A 21,648-nucleotide genomic window follows, 5' to 3' on the forward strand; every position below is an offset into this window, starting at 1 on the left:
ATGGCATGATTATCAGGTATGATCGTGGCTATGTAGGCAATTTTGTCCTTCTCATGTGTCAATAGATTGTGTTTAAGTATGGCTGTTTTTGTTGTTTTTTCCAACATTCGGAATACCAACTTCGTGAAAAATGGCATGATTATCAGGTATGATCGTGGCTATGTAGGCAATTTTGTCCTTCTCATGTGTCAATAGATTGTGTTTAAGTATGGCTGTTTTTGTTGTTTTTTCCAACATTCGGAATACCAACTTTGTGAAAAATGGCATGATTATCAGGTATGATCGTGGCTATGTAGGCAATTTTGTCCTTCTCATGTGTCAATAGATTGTGTTTAAGTATGGCTGTTTTTGTTGTTTTTTCCAACATTCGGAATACCAACTTTGTGAAAAATGGCATGATTATCAGGTATGATCGTGGCTATGTAGGCAATTTTGTCCTTCTCATGTGTCAATAGATTGTGTTTAAGTATGGCTGTTTTTGTTGTTTTTTCCAACATTCGGAATACCAACTTCGTGAAAAATGGCATGATTATCAGGTATGATCGTGGCTATGTAGGCAATTTTGTCCTTCTCATGTGTCAATAGATTGTGTTTAAGTATGGCTGTTTTTGTTGTTTTTTCCAACATTCGGAATACCAACTTCGTGAAAAATGGCATGATTATCAGGTATGATCGTGGCTATGTAGGCAATTCTGTCCTTCTCATGTGTCAATAGATTGTGTTTAAGTATGGCTGTTTTTGTTGTTTTTTCCAACATTCGGAATACCAACTTCGTGAAAAATGGCATGATTATCAGGTATGATCGTGGTTATGTAGGCAATTTTGTCCTTCTCATGTGTCAATAGATTGTGTTTAAGTATGGCTGTTTTTGTTGTTTTTTCCAACATTCGGAATACCAACTTCGTGAAAAATGGCATGATTATCAGGTATGATCGTGGTTATGTAGGCAATTTTGTCCTTCTCATGTGTCAATAGATTGTGTTTAAGTATGGCTGTTTTTGTTGTTTTTTCCAACATTCGGAATACCAACTTCGTGAAAAATGGCATGATTATCAGGTATGATCGTGGCTATGTAGGCAATTTTGTCCTTCTCATGTGTCAATAGATTGTGTTTAAGTATGGCTGTTTTTGTTGTTTTTTCCAACATTCGGAATACCAACTTCGTGAAAAATGGCATGATTATCAGGTATGATCGTGGCTATGTAGGCAATTTTGTCCTTCTCATGTGTCAATAGATTGTGTTTAAGTATGGCTGTTTTTGTTGTTTTTTCCAACATTCGGAATACCAACTTCGTGAAAAATGGCATGATTATCAGGTATGATCGTGGTTATGTAGGCAATTTTGTCCTTCTCATGTGTCAATAGATTGTGTTTAAGTATGGCTGTTTTTGTTGTTTTTTCCAACATTCGGAATACCAACTTCGTGAAAAATGGCATGGTTATCAGGTATGATCGTGGCTATGTAGGCAATTTTGTCCTTCTCATGTGTCAATAGATTGTGTTTAAGTATGGCTGTTTTTGTTGTTTTTTCCAACATTCGGAATACCAACTTCGTGAAAAATGGCATGATTATCAGGTATGATCGTGGTTATGTAGGCAATTGAGAGTCAAACACTGCTATTGTTTTTTGCATATGTTTTGCAGTGTCCCTAATCCTATGTCTAGTTAAGTACCAAGCAATAGCCGACTGTCTTGTAGTTTATTTCACAGGTTATCCCAAGCTACTTATCCCTTGTGAAGTTGTTTGAATTACCTTGCATAGTGAGTGAGTGAGTGAGTATGGTTTTACGCCGCTTTAAGCAAAATTCCAGCAATATTACGGCGGGGGGACACCACAAATGGGCTTCTTACATTGTACCCATGTGGGGAATCGAACCCGGGTCTTCGGCGTGACGAGCGAACGCTTTAACCGCCAGGCTACCCCACTTCCCAACCTTGCATAGACAACTGAGAGATAGGAAAATAAATGTCCGCAGCCCTGTAGTGTCTGTAGCCCCTATTTTAATATCTCGTATTTGGACTGAACAGTTCAGTTAGTAACTTAACCAAAGGAAATATTTCATGTATGTAAGCCTACACTAATCGGACTCTTTCCTTTACTCTCTTCAACTGGTTTTGAATGTTTGGGACATTTTACCACACGTAGTGTCCGTAGCCACTGATTCATAGACATTTAGATATTGCTTTTTATTGAGCAGTTTCCGAAGATAAAAGTTATCTACCGTATTCGACGTAATAAGCGCCCCGCTCTAATAAGCGCCCCGCTCTAATAAACATCCACGGCGATATTTGCTCATATATTGGCCAGTGAACAATCCCAATTAGCACCCCTTCCGATTAATCAATGTACACAATACTTATTTATTCGCGTATAATACGCACTCATGTGTTATATGCATACTTAATTATGAGCAATTAAATTCTGGAAAAATATGTCTGTCGAACATAAACATTTCAGGCTGTCAGCATATTTCATATGTCACGATATTTATCTTTCAACTCTATTTTTTTCACTAAAATAATATTCCAATAAGAGCCCCCTATTTCTAATTTTAAAGCGCCCTAGGCGCTTAGTACGTCGAATACGGTATTTGTCATTTAACATTAGTTTTTATCTTGTTACAGTTTGTCTGTTCACTAATTAGTCATTTTGCAAAATGTAGTGTCCGTAACCCTATGGCAGGGCAAGTGAGTCAGTTGCCTCGATATTTATCTTTGCACTTGTTTTTACAACTTTGTCATGTACTACTTAGAAGTTTTTGAAAGGATTTTATAAAAGTTAGTTCATATTGATTACCATTTTTTTCAGAAGAGAAACTGATACTTTCAATTTATATACGTCATTTTCAATCATGTTTCGTCTGTTTTCTGAGACATGAATAAGGCGGTTTACTTTGCAGTAGTCCTATTGTGTCCATTCAAATAAAACACACACCTGTCCTCACTGTTTTGTTGAATAAACTTCAATGTTATATTGCATTTTGCAGCCCGTGGGATGTGTTTGAGACAAAACCGTATGAAAAAACCCACATTTTCAGGCATAAAATTGCTACTATAGACCTTTTATTTTCTTACACCACTAAGCACTTTAATTGCACTTGAGTTTTCAACAAAAGTGCAACAAAAACAAAAGTGCAAAAATATGACCCCTGATTTTGACCAGGCCGAAAGTCAAGGCAAACTGGAATTTAAACCCACAATCACTGGATTCTGGAAACCTAAGGGACGCAACTCTTCGCATAAACGTCTAAGCTGACATTACGTCATATAATTGAATTCAGACTGACTCGCTTCCTCGATTTAGTGTTATTTTGTACATGTATTGACCTGGGGGGCACGGGTGGCCCAGTCGTCTAAGGCGCCGCGATTCGCTGTGCAGAGTTGCGTCCCTTGGGCACGCCAGAAACCTATGATTGTGGGTTTCACCGAAGTAGTAAACGTCTGTGGCCTGCATCACATTAAGCTTTCCCTCCCACATTAAGCTGACACGCCGTGATATAACTGTAATACTGTTAAAAGCGGCGTTAAACCCAACTCACACACACTCACTCACTGTAAAGATCTGGGTTGGAATTGATTTTCAGCAACCCATGCTTGTGGTAAGAGGCGATTAACGGGAAAAGGTGGTCAGGCCCACTGACTTAGTTCCGTTCAAATCATGTCAATCACTGGATTGTCTAGTCCAGACAGATTATTTACAGACCGCCGTCATATAGCTGGAATATTGCTGAGTGCGGCGTTAAACAACAAACAAACACAAGTATTATCATGTTCGTCTTTTTCTTTTGTAAGGTTCACGAACAACCCGCGCGGGAGTCTTTGGTCCCAAATGAAGATCTGGAAGTATACGAGGCCAGGTTGAACACATTTCGTATCGCATGCGCTCAAATGGAACAACCAATCACATCAAGGAACCGCTTCATTCACTATGAGACAAACGACATTGACGTCAGTTACTGTTCAGTGCCGAAAGTTGGATGTACATTTTGGGGCAGAGTTTTTCAATTCCTTCTCAGAACTAATGGGTCTCGGGAAGTGTCAAGTCCTCTTGATATAACACGGTACCAAGTACATTTTCTTCCTCTGGTTCATATCAAGGAGATTAAAATAAATCAAAACATCATCGAACATTCAAAACGCTTCTTCTTTGTCAGAAATCCCTACACAAGACTGTTTTCTGCCTATGTAGATAAATTTGTGCTTCCGCAGTTTCTAAGCTTGGAAAATTATGGATTAAGAATAGCGAAGTTCAAAGGCCAAACTATCCCCAACCCTAATACCACATGTGTTAATGATCTCAGTTTCAAAGACTTTGTTCAACATCTCGTCATTGGGGACCCGATTGGCAACTATCATTGGAAGCCTATGTATTCATCCTGCAACCCATGCAAACTGTTCCCTCATTTTATTGGAAAACAAGAAAGTTTCAACAAAGATGCAAAATACATCCTACGGGAGGTTGGTCTGGGACATATTCTGGAGAAATACTCACATAAGAAGTACATTTCGGATGAAATTGCTCAAATGGTGGATTTCACGTTCTCCTTTCGTGACCGAATGACATCTTTGAGGAGATGTTTTGACGACATTTCCTTAACTGAAAAAATATGGACCACATTTCAAATAAATGGCCACTTAAAACCAGATATGAAGTTCCCGAAAGCAACATTCAAGCGTATTCTTGAAGGCAGTTTGTCAACGAAAGACGCGAAGAAGCGCGTGACAAAGGAATTCGTTAGAGTCAATGAAAATGCTCACATATCACATGAGCTCCATTCTACACTAAAGCTCAGATGGATGCTAAAAGCATTCAAATCACTTACAAGAGATACCATGGAACAAATTGCTAAATATTATGATATTGATTTTAAACTGTTTGGATATGAGAAATATCCGAAGGATTTATTTCCTTGGAGGTACACCAACTCCTCTGGATAACCGGAGTGCCTGGGAACGATCACCTATAGACTGCAATGTGAGGTACCGATGCTCATAACGTCAATCACAGGATTGTCTGTCCCAGACTTGATTATTTACAGACCGCCGTCATTTAGCTGGAATGTTGCTGAGTGCGGCGTAAAACATGAAACGTTTGTTCCCACTGACAAGGTCTCAAACAACATCATCATTCTATGTAAGCATCAGTACATTAATTGTTTGATCAAGGAACTCGGTATGAGTTACCAGATTTGACTTCAGATACAGCTGGCCTAGATCATCCCATTGCCAGGGCTGAGGTTGAATGTGCGATTGCACGTTCTAAACGTGGGAAGGCTGTAGGACTTAACCTACTTCCAGCGGAGTCCCTAAAGAATGCGAGCTGTACTGAAATTCTGTTTAGATTGTCATCCCACTGTTCGATATTTGGCGCACTAGTATTTAATTTATCAATCCAAAGGCAGATACTGATCCTCGTGATCCTCTTGGTTATCGCCTTTCAGTACCATTTAAGATTTATTCAGATATACGCAATACCCGACTTAATATACTGAACAACAAAAGTTCCTGTGACATTGAATGAGATTTAATGCAAAGTTACGTTTTACGTTTATGCCTACAAGTGAGTAGCGGTATGTTACTACCTGTATTGGTGTTTTGTCAAATAGGTTTCGATAATTCTTCGACTTAAGATACTATCTGAGAACTACGTATGATTTATAATGCCATTAGAAACATATTCTTGTGTTGACGTGTTATTCTCTCACATCAGCATGTTCACTCGTGAGATACCTCCCTTCCTTGGCCTAATTTGAAGACAGGTCAGTTTATGGCTTATGACACACCCAATTCTGGCCATGGTAATACTGTTTGATTTATAATACCCATGGTGGATATAGCTTGTGGAAACGCTACCCTTTCTATTTTGTTTTTATTATCATTGTGTGTTTTCATACAATCTGTTTTTCCCACAAAGTTTAAAAACATTCAATTCAGTAGGTGATGAACCAGTGTATGATGTATATAAAACAACCTTGACAACAATATGAATCTGTTTAGTTTGGAAAACACTGAATATGGATGACAAAATAAGAATAGTATCAGCAAACTGCAGGGGCCTAGCAGATAAAAGGAAACGTAAAGAAGTAATGAACCTATGGCGAAAGAAGAAATTTTCCATGATATGTTTACAGGACATTCATATTTCTAAAGAAGACGAAACATTAATGAGATATGAATGGGGACTTCAAAGTATAATAGCGCCTTACAAGTCAAATGCAAGAGGAGTTGCCATTTTGTTTTGTAATACTTTAGAACTAAAAATCCATAGATTTAAACAAAGATATTAATGGAAACTACATAATAGCAGATATCACCATAGAGGGCATAAGGTTAACTCTGACTAATATTTATGGGCCAAATCAAGATGAACCTGCTTTTTACAATACTTTGTTCAATAATATTGACGAATTTGAAAACGAATCAGTGGTTATATGCGGAGATTGGAACTTGGTTCTAAATCCAGATGTCGATTTGGAAAATTATAAACATATCAACAATCCCAAAGCAAGAAAGTTAGTTCTTGAAAAAAAAAGAAGCTTTGATCTAATTGATATTTGGAGAGAGAAAAATCTAAATGCAAAGAAATCCACATGGTGGAAGAAGAAGCCTAAACAACAAGCTAGACTTGACTTCGTTTTGGTCTCACAAGACATTGCAAATATAACTATTGACTCTACAATTATACCAGGATACAAATCTGATCACTCAGCAATAACTTTTTCAAATACACTTAGCAAAGAAAGAGGTAGGGGCTTATGGAAGCTGAATACATCTTTACTGTTTAACAATGAATATATCCAAATAGTGAAAGATACACTAGAAGAAACAAAGCTAGAATATTCAAGCAGTGAATGTTCCAAAGATGAAGCAAGAAAAACTAAAGATCTAAACTTAAAATTAGAAATCAGTGATACTCTTTTTTTAGAAACATTTTTGATGAAAGTGAGAGGCAAATCAATATCTTTTTCCACGTATTAAAAGAAAACCAAAAATGAAGAAAGTAAAAACTTAGGGGAAATTTTCAGAATATAAGTGAATCAAAGCTGTCAGACCTGTCTAATTATAAAGTACTTTTTGAAAAATTAAAAGAAGGAGAATCAAGGGGAATACAAATATGATTATTATATAATTATACCAGTAAACTAATTAACAGTATTATAAATGAAAAAGGGGAGTTAATAACCGATGGACAATCCATCTTAACTGAACAAAGATATTTTATGAGAAACTATACTCCTCAAGTGGAGAAATAACTAATGAAACCAAAAATTTATTACACAAACTTAACACACCAAAACTTAGTAAATCACAGTTTGATTATTTAGAAGATATAATTAACATAAATGAAATAACAAAGGCCGTAAAATCTTATAACAAATAACAAAAGCCCGGGTATCGATGGATTCCCTGTAGAGTTTTTCAAATTTTTCTGGAAAGATCTTTGAATATGGGTATACAGATATATTACAGAAACATTTAGAAATAACACTTAAAGTCTAACAATGAATAGAGGTGTCATTACCTGTTTACCCAAGGATTGTAAGGATAACATAAAATTTATATTCAGTTATAAACAATATGAAGATGTCGAGACAGTCTACTTATGCCTGTAACATTGATACCAATAAAACCTTTGAAGTTCGATAAATATAAATTTATAGTTATAACCCTTAACGTAAAAAAAATATTATCTATCACTTCAACCCTTAATGTAAACTTCTTTTACATTAAGAGTAATTTTTACATTAAGGGTTGTAACAAGGGTGAACCCGCAACCCTTAATGTAAAATAATTTTTCATAAAGAGTATTTTTTACATTAACGGTTGTAACAAGACCTAACCAGCAACCCTTAATATTATATTTTTTTACATTAAGAGTAATTTTTACATGAAGGGTTGTAACAGTGCTGTCACCAACACTTTTTTCAGTATATATTAATGACTTGGCTGATGAAATCACTAGCTTACATTCTGGAATTGAGCTGGACAACTCCATGTTGGGTATGTTATTGTATGCAGACGAAGTCGCGCTCATTGCGCCCAATGTGAATTTTTGCAGCGCAAGTTGGATTGATTCACTCGTTGGTCCACGCAGAGGCGACTCTTAATAAATATTAAGAAAACTAGCATTGTACACGACCGACCCCAGTCTGTTACAAGATATGGGTTTAATTTCACATTTGGTTGTGATCAAATTGAAATTATTCATCCTTATAAATATTAAGGTATTTGGTTGCAATAACATCTTGGCTTGAACTCTACTGCATCAGAAATAGCGAAATCTGACAGTAGAGCACTGATATGCAAGTCTAGATTAGCCGGTGGTATGGCTTATAATCTTATCTTATGGCTCTGCTATTTGGGGAACGAGACAGTTTAGTTGCAATAACTGTTTAAAATAGAGCTGCGTGATACTTTCTCTGTGTTTGTAAAAAAACTCCCAATTTAGCTGTCAGGGGAGAGATGGGCTAGTTGTTTTCTTTAACTAAACAGAGAATCGAAATGTTACGGTTTTCGCGAGGGCTCCACTCTGCCGATGTAAACAGATCTCTATGCTTTATTTGTAGATTCGTCATGATATGGCTGAAATACTGCCGGTGTGACGTTAAATATTCACTCACTCACTCACTCACTCACTCACTCACTCACTCACTCACTCACTCACTCACTCACTCACTCACTCACTCACTCACTCACTCACTCACTCACTCACTCACTCACTCACTCACTCACTCACTCACTCACTCACTCACTCACTTGTAGATGGTCTGTACACTTCCGCAAATCTTGGAATATGGAAATACTGATTGGTTAACAGGTCTGTGGAATGACTGCTGTCAAGTTAACGGCAGTAAGCCCCGTACTTACAGAAGTCTGTAGAACCCTATGTTAATACAGTCATGAATATAATTTTTTTATGATTTTATTTCATTTTGGAGTACACAAACAATAAGTTTACAGAATATGGTTCACATGCAATCTTAAACACATTCAAGTTTCAAAGTATATCTATAGATGATAATAAACTAAAACTATTCCAGTGTCATATTGATGGATTGTGCAAGTTCGTGGGTTTACACGAATACATGTAGGTAGTGACAGAGAGATCAAAATGTCATGAACTGTGTGTATTTACATTGTGAATATGATATATTTCTATCGATGTAATATGAATCGGTTATTTCTTTTTTGATGTGTGGGAAATTTAGTATTGAGTGGGAAATGTGTTTTTTTTTAATATGCTTTGCTTTGTTACAGTGATAATATATTTGATACACCATTTCATTTTTGTTGATATACCAATAAAAAATTGTCAATTTTGAAAATTCTAGTTCTACTCCAGTTTTGTCTATGAATAGGTCTTCAGCAACCCATTTTTGCCGTAAAAGGTGACAATGCTTGTCGTAAAAGGCGATTAACGGGATCGGGTGGTCAGGCTCGCTGACTTGGTTGATACATGTCATCGATCCCAAATGCGTGGATCGATGCTCATGATGTCAATCATTGGATTGTCTGGTCCAGACTCGATAATTGACAGACCGCCGTCATATAGCTGGAATATTGCTGCGGCGGCGTTAAACAATAAACCAACCAACCAAAGTCTGAATAGGTAAACTAAGGTATATCGATGATGTGATATTCGATGGTGATTCAATCAAATAGCCATTTCCCTTCCACTGAATATCCCACCTGAGCTGGAAATAATAGAGATCAGTGAAACCGCCCAATCTGTTTCTTAGTTAGATCGGGGCGGTCGGGTAGCCTAGTGGTTAAAGCGTTCGCTCGTCACACCGAAGACCCGGGTTCGATTCCCGACATGGGTACAATGTGTGAAGCCCATTTCTGGTGTCCCCGCTGTGATATTGCTGGAATATTGCTAAAAGCGGCGTAAAACCATACTCACTCACTTAGTTTACATAAAGATTCAGAGTGACGAAACACTTTCCATCCACTCTCTCGTCTTATGTCTCCGCTATAGTGTTGTATGCATATTGACTGAATTTGAAATTGTGAAATTTTTGTAAATACCAGGGAGAGGGCATTCTAAGTTGGAAAAACTGGTCCCTCAATCCCGTTCACTTCTTGTGAATAAATATGTTTAAATCACACAACAACAACAACAACAACAACAACAACAACAACAAAAAACAGAGGTATGAATTCAACTTTTCAATAGTCAACTTTCCCTTTATGTCGAGCAAACTTCTGACAGCTCCAGGCTTTGGTGTCCACATTTCACAAATGTTGAGGTACCATCGAGCATGTTCTTTCTACCAGGATTTTGAAGAGCGTCATTCCGCTCATGCTCAAAAGTGGCTCAGAGTTACAACATTCAAGGCCTTAACAAAGCCTTCAAAACGATTGGGCACTTCCAAATATTAAGCATCAGAGACAAAGGTTTTGTCTGGTGCAATGCCCTTCTTGTACCATATGTTCCCAAGTTTTCTAAGGGGGACAGGTGGAATATTGTCGAGCGTGGCGCCAAAACAACAAACAAATGAGGTAGACAATTGACTTGCCTTTGCATGTGTTTGTGACGGTTGCCACCTGTGAGGCTGGATAGCTCACCTTTTTTCCTGGTATCATCACTTTTGAAAGTGATTCAAAAACATTCAAAGTCGGAATCGTAAAATTGGCTTTGCTTTTGGAATTTATCTGAATTGGTTGAAGAACGTCTCTAAAATAATATTGAGAAGAGTAAACGTTCTGGATCCCACATTCGCCCCGATTATGATCCTTGGTCGTCTAAGATCAGCCTTACGGGCTTCCCTCCCACATTTAGCTGGCACGTTAACGGTACTTTCGCTCGGATAATGTCGGGTTATGATGACTTCTTTCGCGAACTTCCCGCCAGCCTCGTTTTGACGTTTCCCGTCAGAGGGATCACCGCAAACGCCACACTGATTGACTCTGAAATACAAATTGTGTATAAAAAGACTGATAGGTTCTCATTCGTGTCATTACAGGACAAGTCGAAATGCGATTCGCGCGCCTCTTGTGGTATTATATTTATTTATTTCGTCCTAGCGCAAGCGAGTCCAGGGAAATATAGTAAACTACGGTTATAACGAACTAGAAGGGACCACTAATGTTTGTTCGTTATAACCGTAGTTCGTTATAAGCATACATATACAGTATTTACAGCAAATGGACGAGACCAAAAGAGTTCGTTATATCCGCCAGTTCGTTATAAGCGTGTTCGTCATAAACGTAGTTTACTGTATACAGTTTTGACATTTGAGTGGAATAAGTATAGGGTAAAACGGATGGTTTCAATGGAGGGAGGGAGCGAGCGAGTCACTGGAAAATAATATAATCACTCTATGGAAATTTGTCCCAATCTCGATATAACAAGATATTATGATATATATAACTATTATAAACTGAGCACACTTTGGTGGAAAATACTTGCACATTCTGGTACACTAGGATGTGAATAGCATGCAGATCGCTGGACCAGAGGCAAGCAGGAAAATTAAATATTAAAAATTAATATTGACGTAGTGAGTTATTAATTAATGTCTGTGGATTACGGAATTGCAATTAAACGAAACCGGAACCGGAACAGTGAGTGAGTGAGTATGGTTTTACACCGCTTTTAGCAATATTCCAGCAATATCACAGCGGGGACAACAGAAATGGGCTTCACACATTGTACCCATGTCGGGAATCGAACCCGGGTCTTCGGCGTGACAAGCCAACGCTTTAACCACTAGGCTACCCGACCGCCCCGGAACCGGAACAATGTAATAACTACTTGTGAATCTGGATGCTTATCTCATATAGAAAATAATTCTCTAGGTTACCACAGTTGAATTTATTATTTCATACTGATTGAAATACTTCGCATTTGTTGATAGAAAATTAAACGAAAATATGCAAATTTGGACAGTAACAATTCAATATGTCTGGTATGCTATTGATTCCTATAAGGGACATTGTGCCGTTCTGAAATTGTCGCGTTGTCGCCCTTGCAAGTCCTGGCTAAAAAGCGCGACAAAGCGACAACGTGCCGTTATCGCATTGTCTCCCCTTGAATATTTCTTTTGCTTTTTAACCAAGGGCGACAATGCGACAGCACATTTTTGAAGGATAAAAAAAAATGTGTTGCGTTGTCAGATTGTCGCTCTCATTAAAATGTGTAAAAAGGCGTTACAATGACAACTTGACAGTGTTCCTTGTAGGATTTCATGGTATCCAGATATAAACGAAGGAAAGCATTCTTGCAGTAGGGTCTATCATTGCGGCAATAATGTTTTAAAAAATCAGTTTCGACGTTTCAGTTGAAATATGACACTAACACAGTATCCTACAGTTCTACCATCCTGAAGTGAACTAGCTTCGGAGAGCAATAATCACGTCGTTTCATGACAGTATAACTTTGGTAATGAACCTAGTCACAGAGCCTGGTCGCCCGATCGAACGAACATCGAACGGGAATCGAACGCATACTTTCTCAATGGTTATCTCACACACTGACGTCTTGGCTAACCAATGCAACCACAAAGCAAGGAAAAGTCTTTCACTGACATTATCTTTATTACGTCGTGTAACCCATTGTTAAACACTCAATAAATATACAACAGAATAGAAAGTATGACAAAAGTATTGTACTTACTTCAACAAATTGCATAAATTTAAAATCTCTTAAAAATAGTAGCTATACGGTTAGAAACACATGTAAGAGATATGTGTATCTGCACATTACAATATCTAGTATATAGAGTGTGAGATAGATTAATAGTGGCGCAATAACAAGAATCATTGGTACATTTAATGAGCGTTGCACACTCACAATAACATTGACATACGTTTATCACAGATTAACACATAGCGGTACCTATTTAAACATCATGATCAAGGAACATGATGATTAAGGAACATGATCAAGGAACGTGATGATCAAGGAACATGATCAAGGAACGTGATGATCAAGGAACATGATCAAGGAACGTGATGATCAAGGAACATGATCAAGGAACGTGATGATCAAGATACATGATCAAGGAACGTGATGATCAAGGAACATGATCGAGGAACGTGATGATCCAGGATCATGATGATCAAGGGACATGATCAAGGAACGTGGTGATCAAGGAACATGATCAAGGAACATGATGATAAAAGAACGTGATGATCAAGGAACGTGATGATCAAGGAACATGATCAAGGAACGTGATGATCAAGGACCATGATCAAGGAACGTGATGATCAAGGAAGATGATGATCAAGGAACGTGATGATCAAGGATCATGATGATCAAGGAACATGATCAAGGAACGTGAGGATTAAGGAACACCGTGATCAAGGAACATGATTATGGAACATCATGATTAAGAAGAATCATGACCAAGGGATGTGATGATCAAGGACCATGATTATCAAGGGACACAATGATCAGGGGCATGATCAAGGAATATGATGATCAAGGAACATGGTCAAGGAACATGATGATTAAGACACGTTGATCAAGAAACATATTCAAGGAACATAATCTTAGGATATGATTGAGTAGCATGGTGGTCAAGGAACATGAAGATTAAGACACATTGATCAAGGAACATGATCAAGGAACATAATCTTAGGATATGATTGAGTAGCATGATGGTCAAGGGAGAAGATTAAGGAACATCGTGATCAAGGAACAATCATTAGATAGGATGAACTCTTAGTTGATAAATTATTGCAGGCGGAAACATTTTGGCAACTGACGTCTTTTCTACAAATAAATATGTTGAAATAAATACCAATAAATAGCGTCGACATGCATTATGCATGGCGTTTGTTGAATGTTCAACGGTGAACATAACACAGAGCTCGTAAACAGAACACACTTCAACATTTGGTTGATGAGCAAAAAGCTATAATTAAGGTGCTAACATGTAGAATGTACATATACAATGGTTTCAACACCAAGAAAATGCATTACAAAAACGTTTCACCAGTTTGACAGCGTCTTACAATCGCAGTAACGTACAGGGCAATTTCCACTGTTGCAGACATTGTTACACCAGTCATGGTTGCTTTGCAATGCAATGCCAGATGTCATATACCTGCACTGAAGGCTATACTGATATGCACACTGACAGGTACAAACGTTACTCGGGCACTCCGCACCGGTGGGACAGTTTCGGTTACAGTACTGCTTAGCGCCCTGGTTATTGGCCAATGCTCCAAGTCCCTCGCACAGGAGCCGTTGATTTGCCTCGCATAACGGTAAATGAGCTGCTAGAGGACGCCTCTGTCCGGCCTGCCAGGAGACTGATGGCTGGCTGTTCCAAGAGTTAAGCTTATTACCCCACTGGTTATTCGAGCTTCCCGAAAGCCAGGAATTATGGTTCTGTGGCCAGGTGATTCCTGCTCCGGTCCACGAATTACCCATGGTATTCCCAGTGAAGGTATTAGCTCCACCCCATGCGTTTCCAGCACCACCCCAAGGACTTCCCCCAGCACCAAATAGACCGTGCGTTTTACCCCAGATACTCCCTGGCCACGCCCCTGTATTGCCACCCCACAGGCTCCCTCCCCACTTTTGCTTCTTCATCCCACCCCAGCCTCCCAAAGAAGGCCCCATACTCATCACCCCATGGCCTCCCCATATTTTGTTGGCCAGAAGCAACATTGGTGCTATTTGCAATTGACTAAGATCGCCCATAGTCCATCCAGTTCCTAATCCCCAACCACCCGATACAGAAGACTTAGTACTGCTCTTCACCGACCCCTTTGCCGGGCCTTCAACACTGTTACTACTAGCACTGTTACTAGATCCCTTGTCACCAACTGAGGACGATCCCACACTATCAGCATTATTTTCAATAGATGATACATGGTGCTCATCATTGACATGGCTGAACGGCTTTGCTCCTAATGTTGGGATCAACGGCTCTATACCACCATTGTCTGTGTTCCCGACAGTTCCTTCAGAGCCCTGTTGTGGTGTTCCCGTGTGGTTGAGATCATCCTGAGGTGAGGTAGATTCCACTGGTGTTTCGTTTACAATCGCAGGATCTGTCATGTGTTCGTTGTTGACATCTAGTTTTTCGCTTGGAGTTGGTAGTTCCGACTTCAGGTTGTTAACCACTGAGCCTTCCGCTGGCAGGTTGTCATGGGTCGTTTGTACAGAAGGAGTTTTAGTTGGTGTTAAGTCATCAAAAATCTGATCAGGAATCGGATCCAGAGATTCGTCTGGTTTTGGTGTGGCTTGAATATTGGTACCATCTGGAAGAAATGTTGGGCTGGGGTTATTGAATCCGGAGTTTTCATCTGCTGGCGAAGATACAGAAATGCCGTTTCCATGGCCACCGTGGTCATTAACTGTTTGGTCGAACTTTACATTAGCATCATTGAACAAATTTCCTGATTTTAATATTCCTCTGTCCATGTCAGTACCATGTGATGGAACTGTGGGAACGGCAGGTTGGGCACCAGAGGGTCCAGCTTCAGATGTCGGAGACACATAGTTCGTTTGATCACTGTTGTCATTGGGTGTGACCTCAAACCTTGGGAATATCAAGACTTTGGTTGGATCCTGTGGGTCTGATATACCAGTTGTTGATCCGCCATGTGGACCATTGTTAGATAGTCCTTGGGGACCATTATCAGGTGGACCATGTGGACCAGATGGAGCTACGATACCTGTTTCAGTAGGATGAGGATAGATGGAGCTCGGAGGACCACCTTGTCCGCCAGAACCTTCTACTCTTTCATCGTTTCTATTTCCTGAGGGAACAGTTTCAGTTGGGACAGGGTTCTCTAGTCCAGGTCCGCTGTCCCCAGAAGCTGACTTTGTCGTGTCTCCACCCACTAGTGTGGCTGTCCCTACCCCCAGCTGCCCATCTCCTGGCCAGATTGCGACATCAGCACAGTTGTACATTTCAAACTGAGGGCCACAGCCCCGGCACATGCGGCCATCAGAATTATGTCCCCATTCATTCCCTGAAAAAAAACCGAGTATGATATCAAAACGATGTTATGTCAGTCTCATCATTTTTGTATTTGCAAAAAACATAAAACTGTACCTCATAACCTTGAGTCCTTGGCCCAGAAAAACATATTCCGATTTCTTTGTATTATTTCTGAGGGCTGGGAATTCAACAGTGACCTGACAAACCAGAGTTATTTATATATGCACTCCCCGCACTGTCTGAATGCGCTGACGCACAAAAATTGACCTTAATTGTTGACTGATCGCTTAAGCTATTTTGTCGCCTCTTACGACCCCATAGGTTGAAGGGGATCTATTCTTTGCCTGAATCCCCACTGAGGACAGAATTGAGGGTTCCCATGCCCTTTTAATATATACAGTGCATTTCCCATCAACGACATGTGTGTATGCGTATAACTTCACAATCGATGGGTAAATAAAGACAAGCTGTTCCCCGGCCCCAAACCCCATCAATCTTGAGAACAATTATTACATTTTATAAAATCTGCACGTTGTCGGAATATCTTGGTTTCAGTTCGATTCAGAGACAGCAATAAATAAACATAGGATTTATGTTTGTCAACAATGAAATTATGATTGTTCGTACGATTTCATTCATGATCAGGCAAGCAAAAAACACAACTTTGTTCCAAGAAAAGCACGTTTTAAACTTTCGAGTATGTTTTCCTAATAAAAAATATATTAAAGCAATATTGGGAAATATCTGTTAATAATGCAGATTTTAACCATTTCAAAAATCAATCGGAAGTACAAAAAGTGAAAATAAAACAAAAAAGTAAACCTAAAACATTTATGAGACCCGTAAAGATCCGGGGTAGAATAGGTCTTCAGCAACCCATGCTTGCCGTAAAAGGCGACTATGCTTGTCGTGAGAGGCGACTAACGTGATCGGGTGGTCAGGCTCGCAGACCTGGTTGATGCATGTCATCGTCGATAGAAGTTCATGATGTCAATCACTGGATTGTCTGTTTCAGACTCGATTACTTACAGACCGCCGTCAAAAAGCTGGAATATTGCTGAGTGCGGCGTTAAACAACAAACAAACAAATGAAACATTTATGAATAACAATATCGTATTTTTTCAGTTCCTTCAGGATACAAAATAGATTTAATTAAGCTACTTTCAAAATATATCAGTCTTCATCGATCGATTCAGATAAATGATCCGATGCATCTTAAACATGAATAGTTTCGTCGTTCCACAAACTGAACATACCATATAATTAATCAGATTATGATATTGGATCGAATATCTATAAATTACACTTTTCACTTCCTGGATGACGCAGAGACCATATACCGGTATATGGTCTCTGGGTGACGTAAAAAACCCTAGGATCAGATGTAGGGTCAGCAAGTACAGTCTTCCTCTTCCCCCTCAGGTGGGTCACTTATACGAGGCTAATGAGAATCCAATCAGGTAAGTGGCTGTCCCTGGGGCACGGTGTAATTTCCAATACCAGTATATCTTGACTTTTTATACCTCAAATATCTTTGACGCATTTATGACGTGACGTTGAGTCATTAAGCGTTGATACTGATAGTAATTAGAAGTAATTAATTCCGCGAGGTAATCGATCATATTTAAGGTGAGTATTAAGTAATGTTTGAACAAAATATATCTAAAAAAATAAATTTGTCATACGTAAGGAAATACAGAAATACTGCCAAATTACCGTTACTTGTAAAAACGACCCGTGAATATTCCGGGGTAGAATAGGTCTCCAACAACTCATGCATGCCGTGAAAGGTGACTATGCTTGTCGTAAGAGGCGACTAACGGGATCGGGTGGTCAGGCTCGCTGACTTGGTTGATGCATGTCATTGATCCCAATAGCGTGGATCGATGCTCATGATGTCAATCATTGGATTGTATGGTCCAGACTCGATTATGTACAGACCGCCGTCATATAGCTGGAATATTGCTGAGTGCGGAGTTAAACAACAAACAAACAAACAAACAAAAACTTGTGAAAACATGACTTATACGTGTTTTTGGTGTCTGAGAGCGATGTTTATACTTGATCTTGCAATAATCGTGGAATATATCTGACAATAAATCAACATAACATGTACAACGTAACAAGAAAAAAATGAACTAACTCATTACAATAATATAATATGAACTTGAACCAGAGTATGTTCCGGAGCAGCGGATCATTTGCTATTTGCCAGACAATACGTAACAAAGGCCACATATATGCAACGGATTTTACTCAGTAAACATATTTATGGTTAGTGTTGACGAAATTCCCAGGGAACTGTGCCGGACGGATTAAAGGGATTTCGCTGTATGCTTGTTCGATTTGACGTGTTTTTTTAGCTTTCGAGATTTAACAAACGTACCTCTTCAGTACAGACAATGCCTTATAGGAAATGGGCAAATGTAACATGTAGGATTACAAATTCCAGCACTTTTGGGGGGTTGAGTCCCATCTGATCTGAACTAACTCTGAGAGTAAGGCACCTATTCTCCACTGCACAACTGGCGGTTTTGATCACGCTGTGTACCCCCGCTAATGTAAATTGAAACACACACACACACACACAGACACACACACACACACATACACACACACACACACACACACACACACACACACACACACACACACACACACACACACACACACACACACACACGCACACACGCACACACGCACGCACACACAACCCGTGAAGATTCCGGCGTAGAATATGTCTTCAGCAACCCATGCTTGCCGTAAAAGGCGACTCTGCTTGTCGTGATAGGCGACTAACGGGATCGGGTGGTCAGGCTCGCTGACCTGGTTGATGCATGTCATCAATCCCAATAGCGTGGATCGATGCTCATGATATCAACCACTGGATTGTCGATTAAATACAGACCGCCGTCATACAGCTGGAATATTGCTGAGTGAGGTGTTAAACAACAAACAGAGAAAGAAACACACACACACACACACACACACACACACACACACACACACACACACACACACCATCCGTTTATGCCGTTTAGAAAGTAATCAAATGTAACATGTGTTATGTTTGGGGTTACACTTTCTTAGTAAAAGTGGTCAAAACCAAAACAGTACCAGAATTTGCATATACTGAGAAAGTGTCATCTCAGATATAACATACGTTACTTACGTCTTCAGCGAAACAAGAAGCAATGTTAACACATGTGGAAGGAAGCTAGCCGGCCGAAGTTGCGCAAGGGCTATTTACCTGCGTGGTATTTCCACTGTATGACACAATGTGTGCACGTGACTTCCGCCGGAAGACGAACGATCAGTTCGTATTTCCCATGATGCTCCTCCTTCTCCCCCTCCACCGGATACCGTCTCCCCACTCCGTTTACTATCTCCAGGGGGTGCTGATTTAGACACTCCTGTGTCACTGGCAGGGTAGAGTCTGCTACAGAGCACAGCCGAAGTTCAAAATACCCCCCTCGTGGAGCAAGCATTTCGACGACCATTGTTACATCACTTCCGCTTGTGTAGTGCCGCGTTACAATTATTTCCTTTGCGAACTTCCCACCCGCCTCGTTTTCCCGTTGTCCGTCCCAGGGATCACCGCAAACGCCACACTTCCCGTCGTTTGATTCATGTTGCCTCTGAAATACAAATTGAGTATAAATAGACTGATAGGGTCTCATTAGTGTAAGTCGAAATGCGACCCGTGAAGATCTGGGTTAGAATAGGTCTTCAGCAACCCATGCTTACCGTAAAATGCGATTATGCTTGTCGTAAGAGGCGACTAACGGGATCGGGTGGTCAGAACCGCTGACTTGGTTGATGCATGTCATCGATCCCAATTGCGTGGATCGATGCTCATGATATTAATCACTGGATTGTCTGGTCCAGACTCGATTATTTACAGACCGCCGTCATATAGCTGGAATAGTGCTGAGTGCGGCGTTAAACAACAAACCAAGTCGAAATGCGATTTGTGCGCCTCTTGAGGGAGTTTATGTACTTGATTCCACAAGTCACAGTTTTCACCTTCTCTGATAGACACGAAATAGGCTTGACGCCTTCGTATTTGTATTGAATCCCAAAAGGGACATATCGACGATGCGAAATTTTGACCAATTCGCGATGTCACTCTATGGTTAATTATGTTACTATTTGCCTGATTTTGCAGAGGCGACAACACAACGTTGACCCTATTAAGATTCCATATACTGGCGTGCTTTGATGGTACGAAGTGGCGTTAAACCACTCACTCACCCACTCACTACGGGGCCTACCAGTTAATGTTCTAAACAACCGCCTCCGTGGTCTAGTGGTAGAGCGTGAGCCCGGAGAGCGGAAGATTCGGGGGCGTCATACCACAGGACGTTAAAAGATGGTACTTGTTGTTACTCTGCCTGGCGCTCGGCATCAATGGGGCGGTCGGGTAGCCTAGTGGTTAAAGCGTTCGCTCGTCACGCCGAAGACCCGGGTTCGATTCCCGACGTGGGTACAATGTGTGAAGCCCATTTCTGGTGTCCCCCGCCGTGATATTGCTGGAATATGGCTAAAAGCGGCGTTAAACCATACTCACTCAGTCGGCATCAAAGGGCTTAAACAAGGGCAGGTCGGCTCGGAGTCAGTATACTGTGTCTGAGTGGGGTATTTATGTTGAACTGCCGCATGGTATCACCATACAATCTAGTGCAAGCAGCCACACACACACACACACACACACACACACACACACACACACACACACACACACACACACACACACACAAACGTGCATACTCGTCGCTCTATTAAGTGCAATAATCTTAGGCGCGAAGTTAAACCCCATTTCACCTCGCCACCTCACCTAATATTCTTAATTGGAAAGGGGAAGCTGGAAAAATAATCTGTTTGGAAAAATGCTGGAAACAAATTAAAATCTGGCCATGCTTAATGCTTAGAAAGATGGTATGACGGGTGTCCCCTGAACAATTGTTTGATTCCTTCTTTCAATGAAAAAATGTACTTCTTGAGACTGTCTGAAACAGTTTTGCACTTTTGTTTGCTTATTTGTTTGTTTGTTTGTTTGTTTGAATAGCGAAATAGCGAACATAATTGTACTTACATAGAACCCCCCACAGTTGAGGGTGTGGTCGTTGTAGTTGATGGGTGCGTCGTAGCCCATCCTCCAAAGAGTGGATCTCATTGGGGGGTCCTTTAGTAGTCCGTTTCCATTGGATACGTCTATGAAACTTACTAACACGAATATCATAAACATGTCTTGTTGAATGTTTATCGGAAATTTCTTAAAATAAACTTATGTAACGACACAAATACTTTCTTATCAAACTAAGTTAAGATATTGATAATTTTCCGTTTTAAAAATATGAACTACTTCATGATTATCAAATATGGCCAAAACTAACGCTGTTTCTGTGTTGACGTTAAAAAGTGTTCCTGGTCAAGGGTGTTGAAAGTAATTTATACTTTCGAAGGCGGGAGGGTGACAACGTCATCAGCTGTCAATCAATCAAGTTTGACAGCTCTCGTCAATACTGATGCAATTCACGTGTACAGGTTGGTAAGAGATGACATGGGCGCAAGACAGCGCGTGGGCGTGGGATGGTGTCTATTTCCGACAATGATTAATCATTTATTTGACAATCCAGAACGGATATAAATGTTTTGGACGCTAAAAGAAGGCCAGTGAAGGAAGTAGTTGTAATGAATCATTAACATCATTATCAGTTCTTTTTTTAACCTGAAGCTAAA

At 39.9% G+C, this 21,648-nt stretch overlaps 2 protein-coding genes across 2 annotated transcripts in view; one reads left to right on the plus strand and one right to left on the minus strand.

Annotated features, from left to right (window-relative positions):
* Positions 1-6,729, plus strand: part of LOC124112712 (carbohydrate sulfotransferase 8-like) — a 45,776-nt gene extending 39,047 nt beyond the window's left edge. Inside the window, exon 3 of the mRNA XM_046472839.2 lies at positions 3,793-6,729. Coding sequence (XP_046328795.2) covers positions 3,793-4,938 — 1,146 coding nt within the window. The 3' untranslated portion in view covers positions 4,939-6,729. The remainder of the gene's footprint in view (positions 1-3,792) is intronic.
* A 5,824-nt stretch (positions 6,730-12,553) lies between these two features.
* LOC125377923 (nuclear pore complex protein Nup98-Nup96-like) lies at positions 12,554-21,278 on the minus strand. Its single transcript, XM_048392022.1, has 3 exons — positions 21,002-21,278; positions 19,157-19,544; positions 12,554-15,936 (listed from the first exon to the last, which is right to left on the minus strand). The coding sequence occupies exons 1-3, from the start codon at positions 21,152-21,154 to the stop codon at positions 13,940-13,942; spliced, it is 2,538 nt and encodes an 845-aa protein (XP_048247979.1). The 5' UTR covers positions 21,155-21,278; the 3' UTR covers positions 12,554-13,939.
* Positions 21,279-21,648: the final 370 nt, after the last annotated feature.

Source organism: Haliotis rufescens, unplaced genomic scaffold, assembly GCF_023055435.1.
Source record: "Haliotis rufescens isolate VD_foot unplaced genomic scaffold, xgHalRufe1.0.p SCAF_105, whole genome shotgun sequence".
Classification (NCBI taxonomy): Eukaryota; Metazoa; Mollusca; class Gastropoda; order Lepetellida; family Haliotidae; genus Haliotis; species Haliotis rufescens.

Bases quoted from the DNA above. Each gene is read 5' to 3' on its own strand.
- LOC125377923 (XM_048392022.1), bottom strand. From the start codon at position 21,154: ATGTTTATGATATTCGTGTTAGTAAGTTTCATAGACGTATCCAATGGA. The intron at 19,545-21,001 runs GTAAGTACAATT...TTTGTATTTCAG, and splicing joins TCAACTGTGGGGGGTTCTAT to AGGCAACATGAATCAAACGA. The intron at 15,937-19,156 runs GTAAATAGCCCT...GTTTTTTTTCAG, and splicing joins ACAGTGGAAATACCACGCAG to GGAATGAATGGGGACATAAT.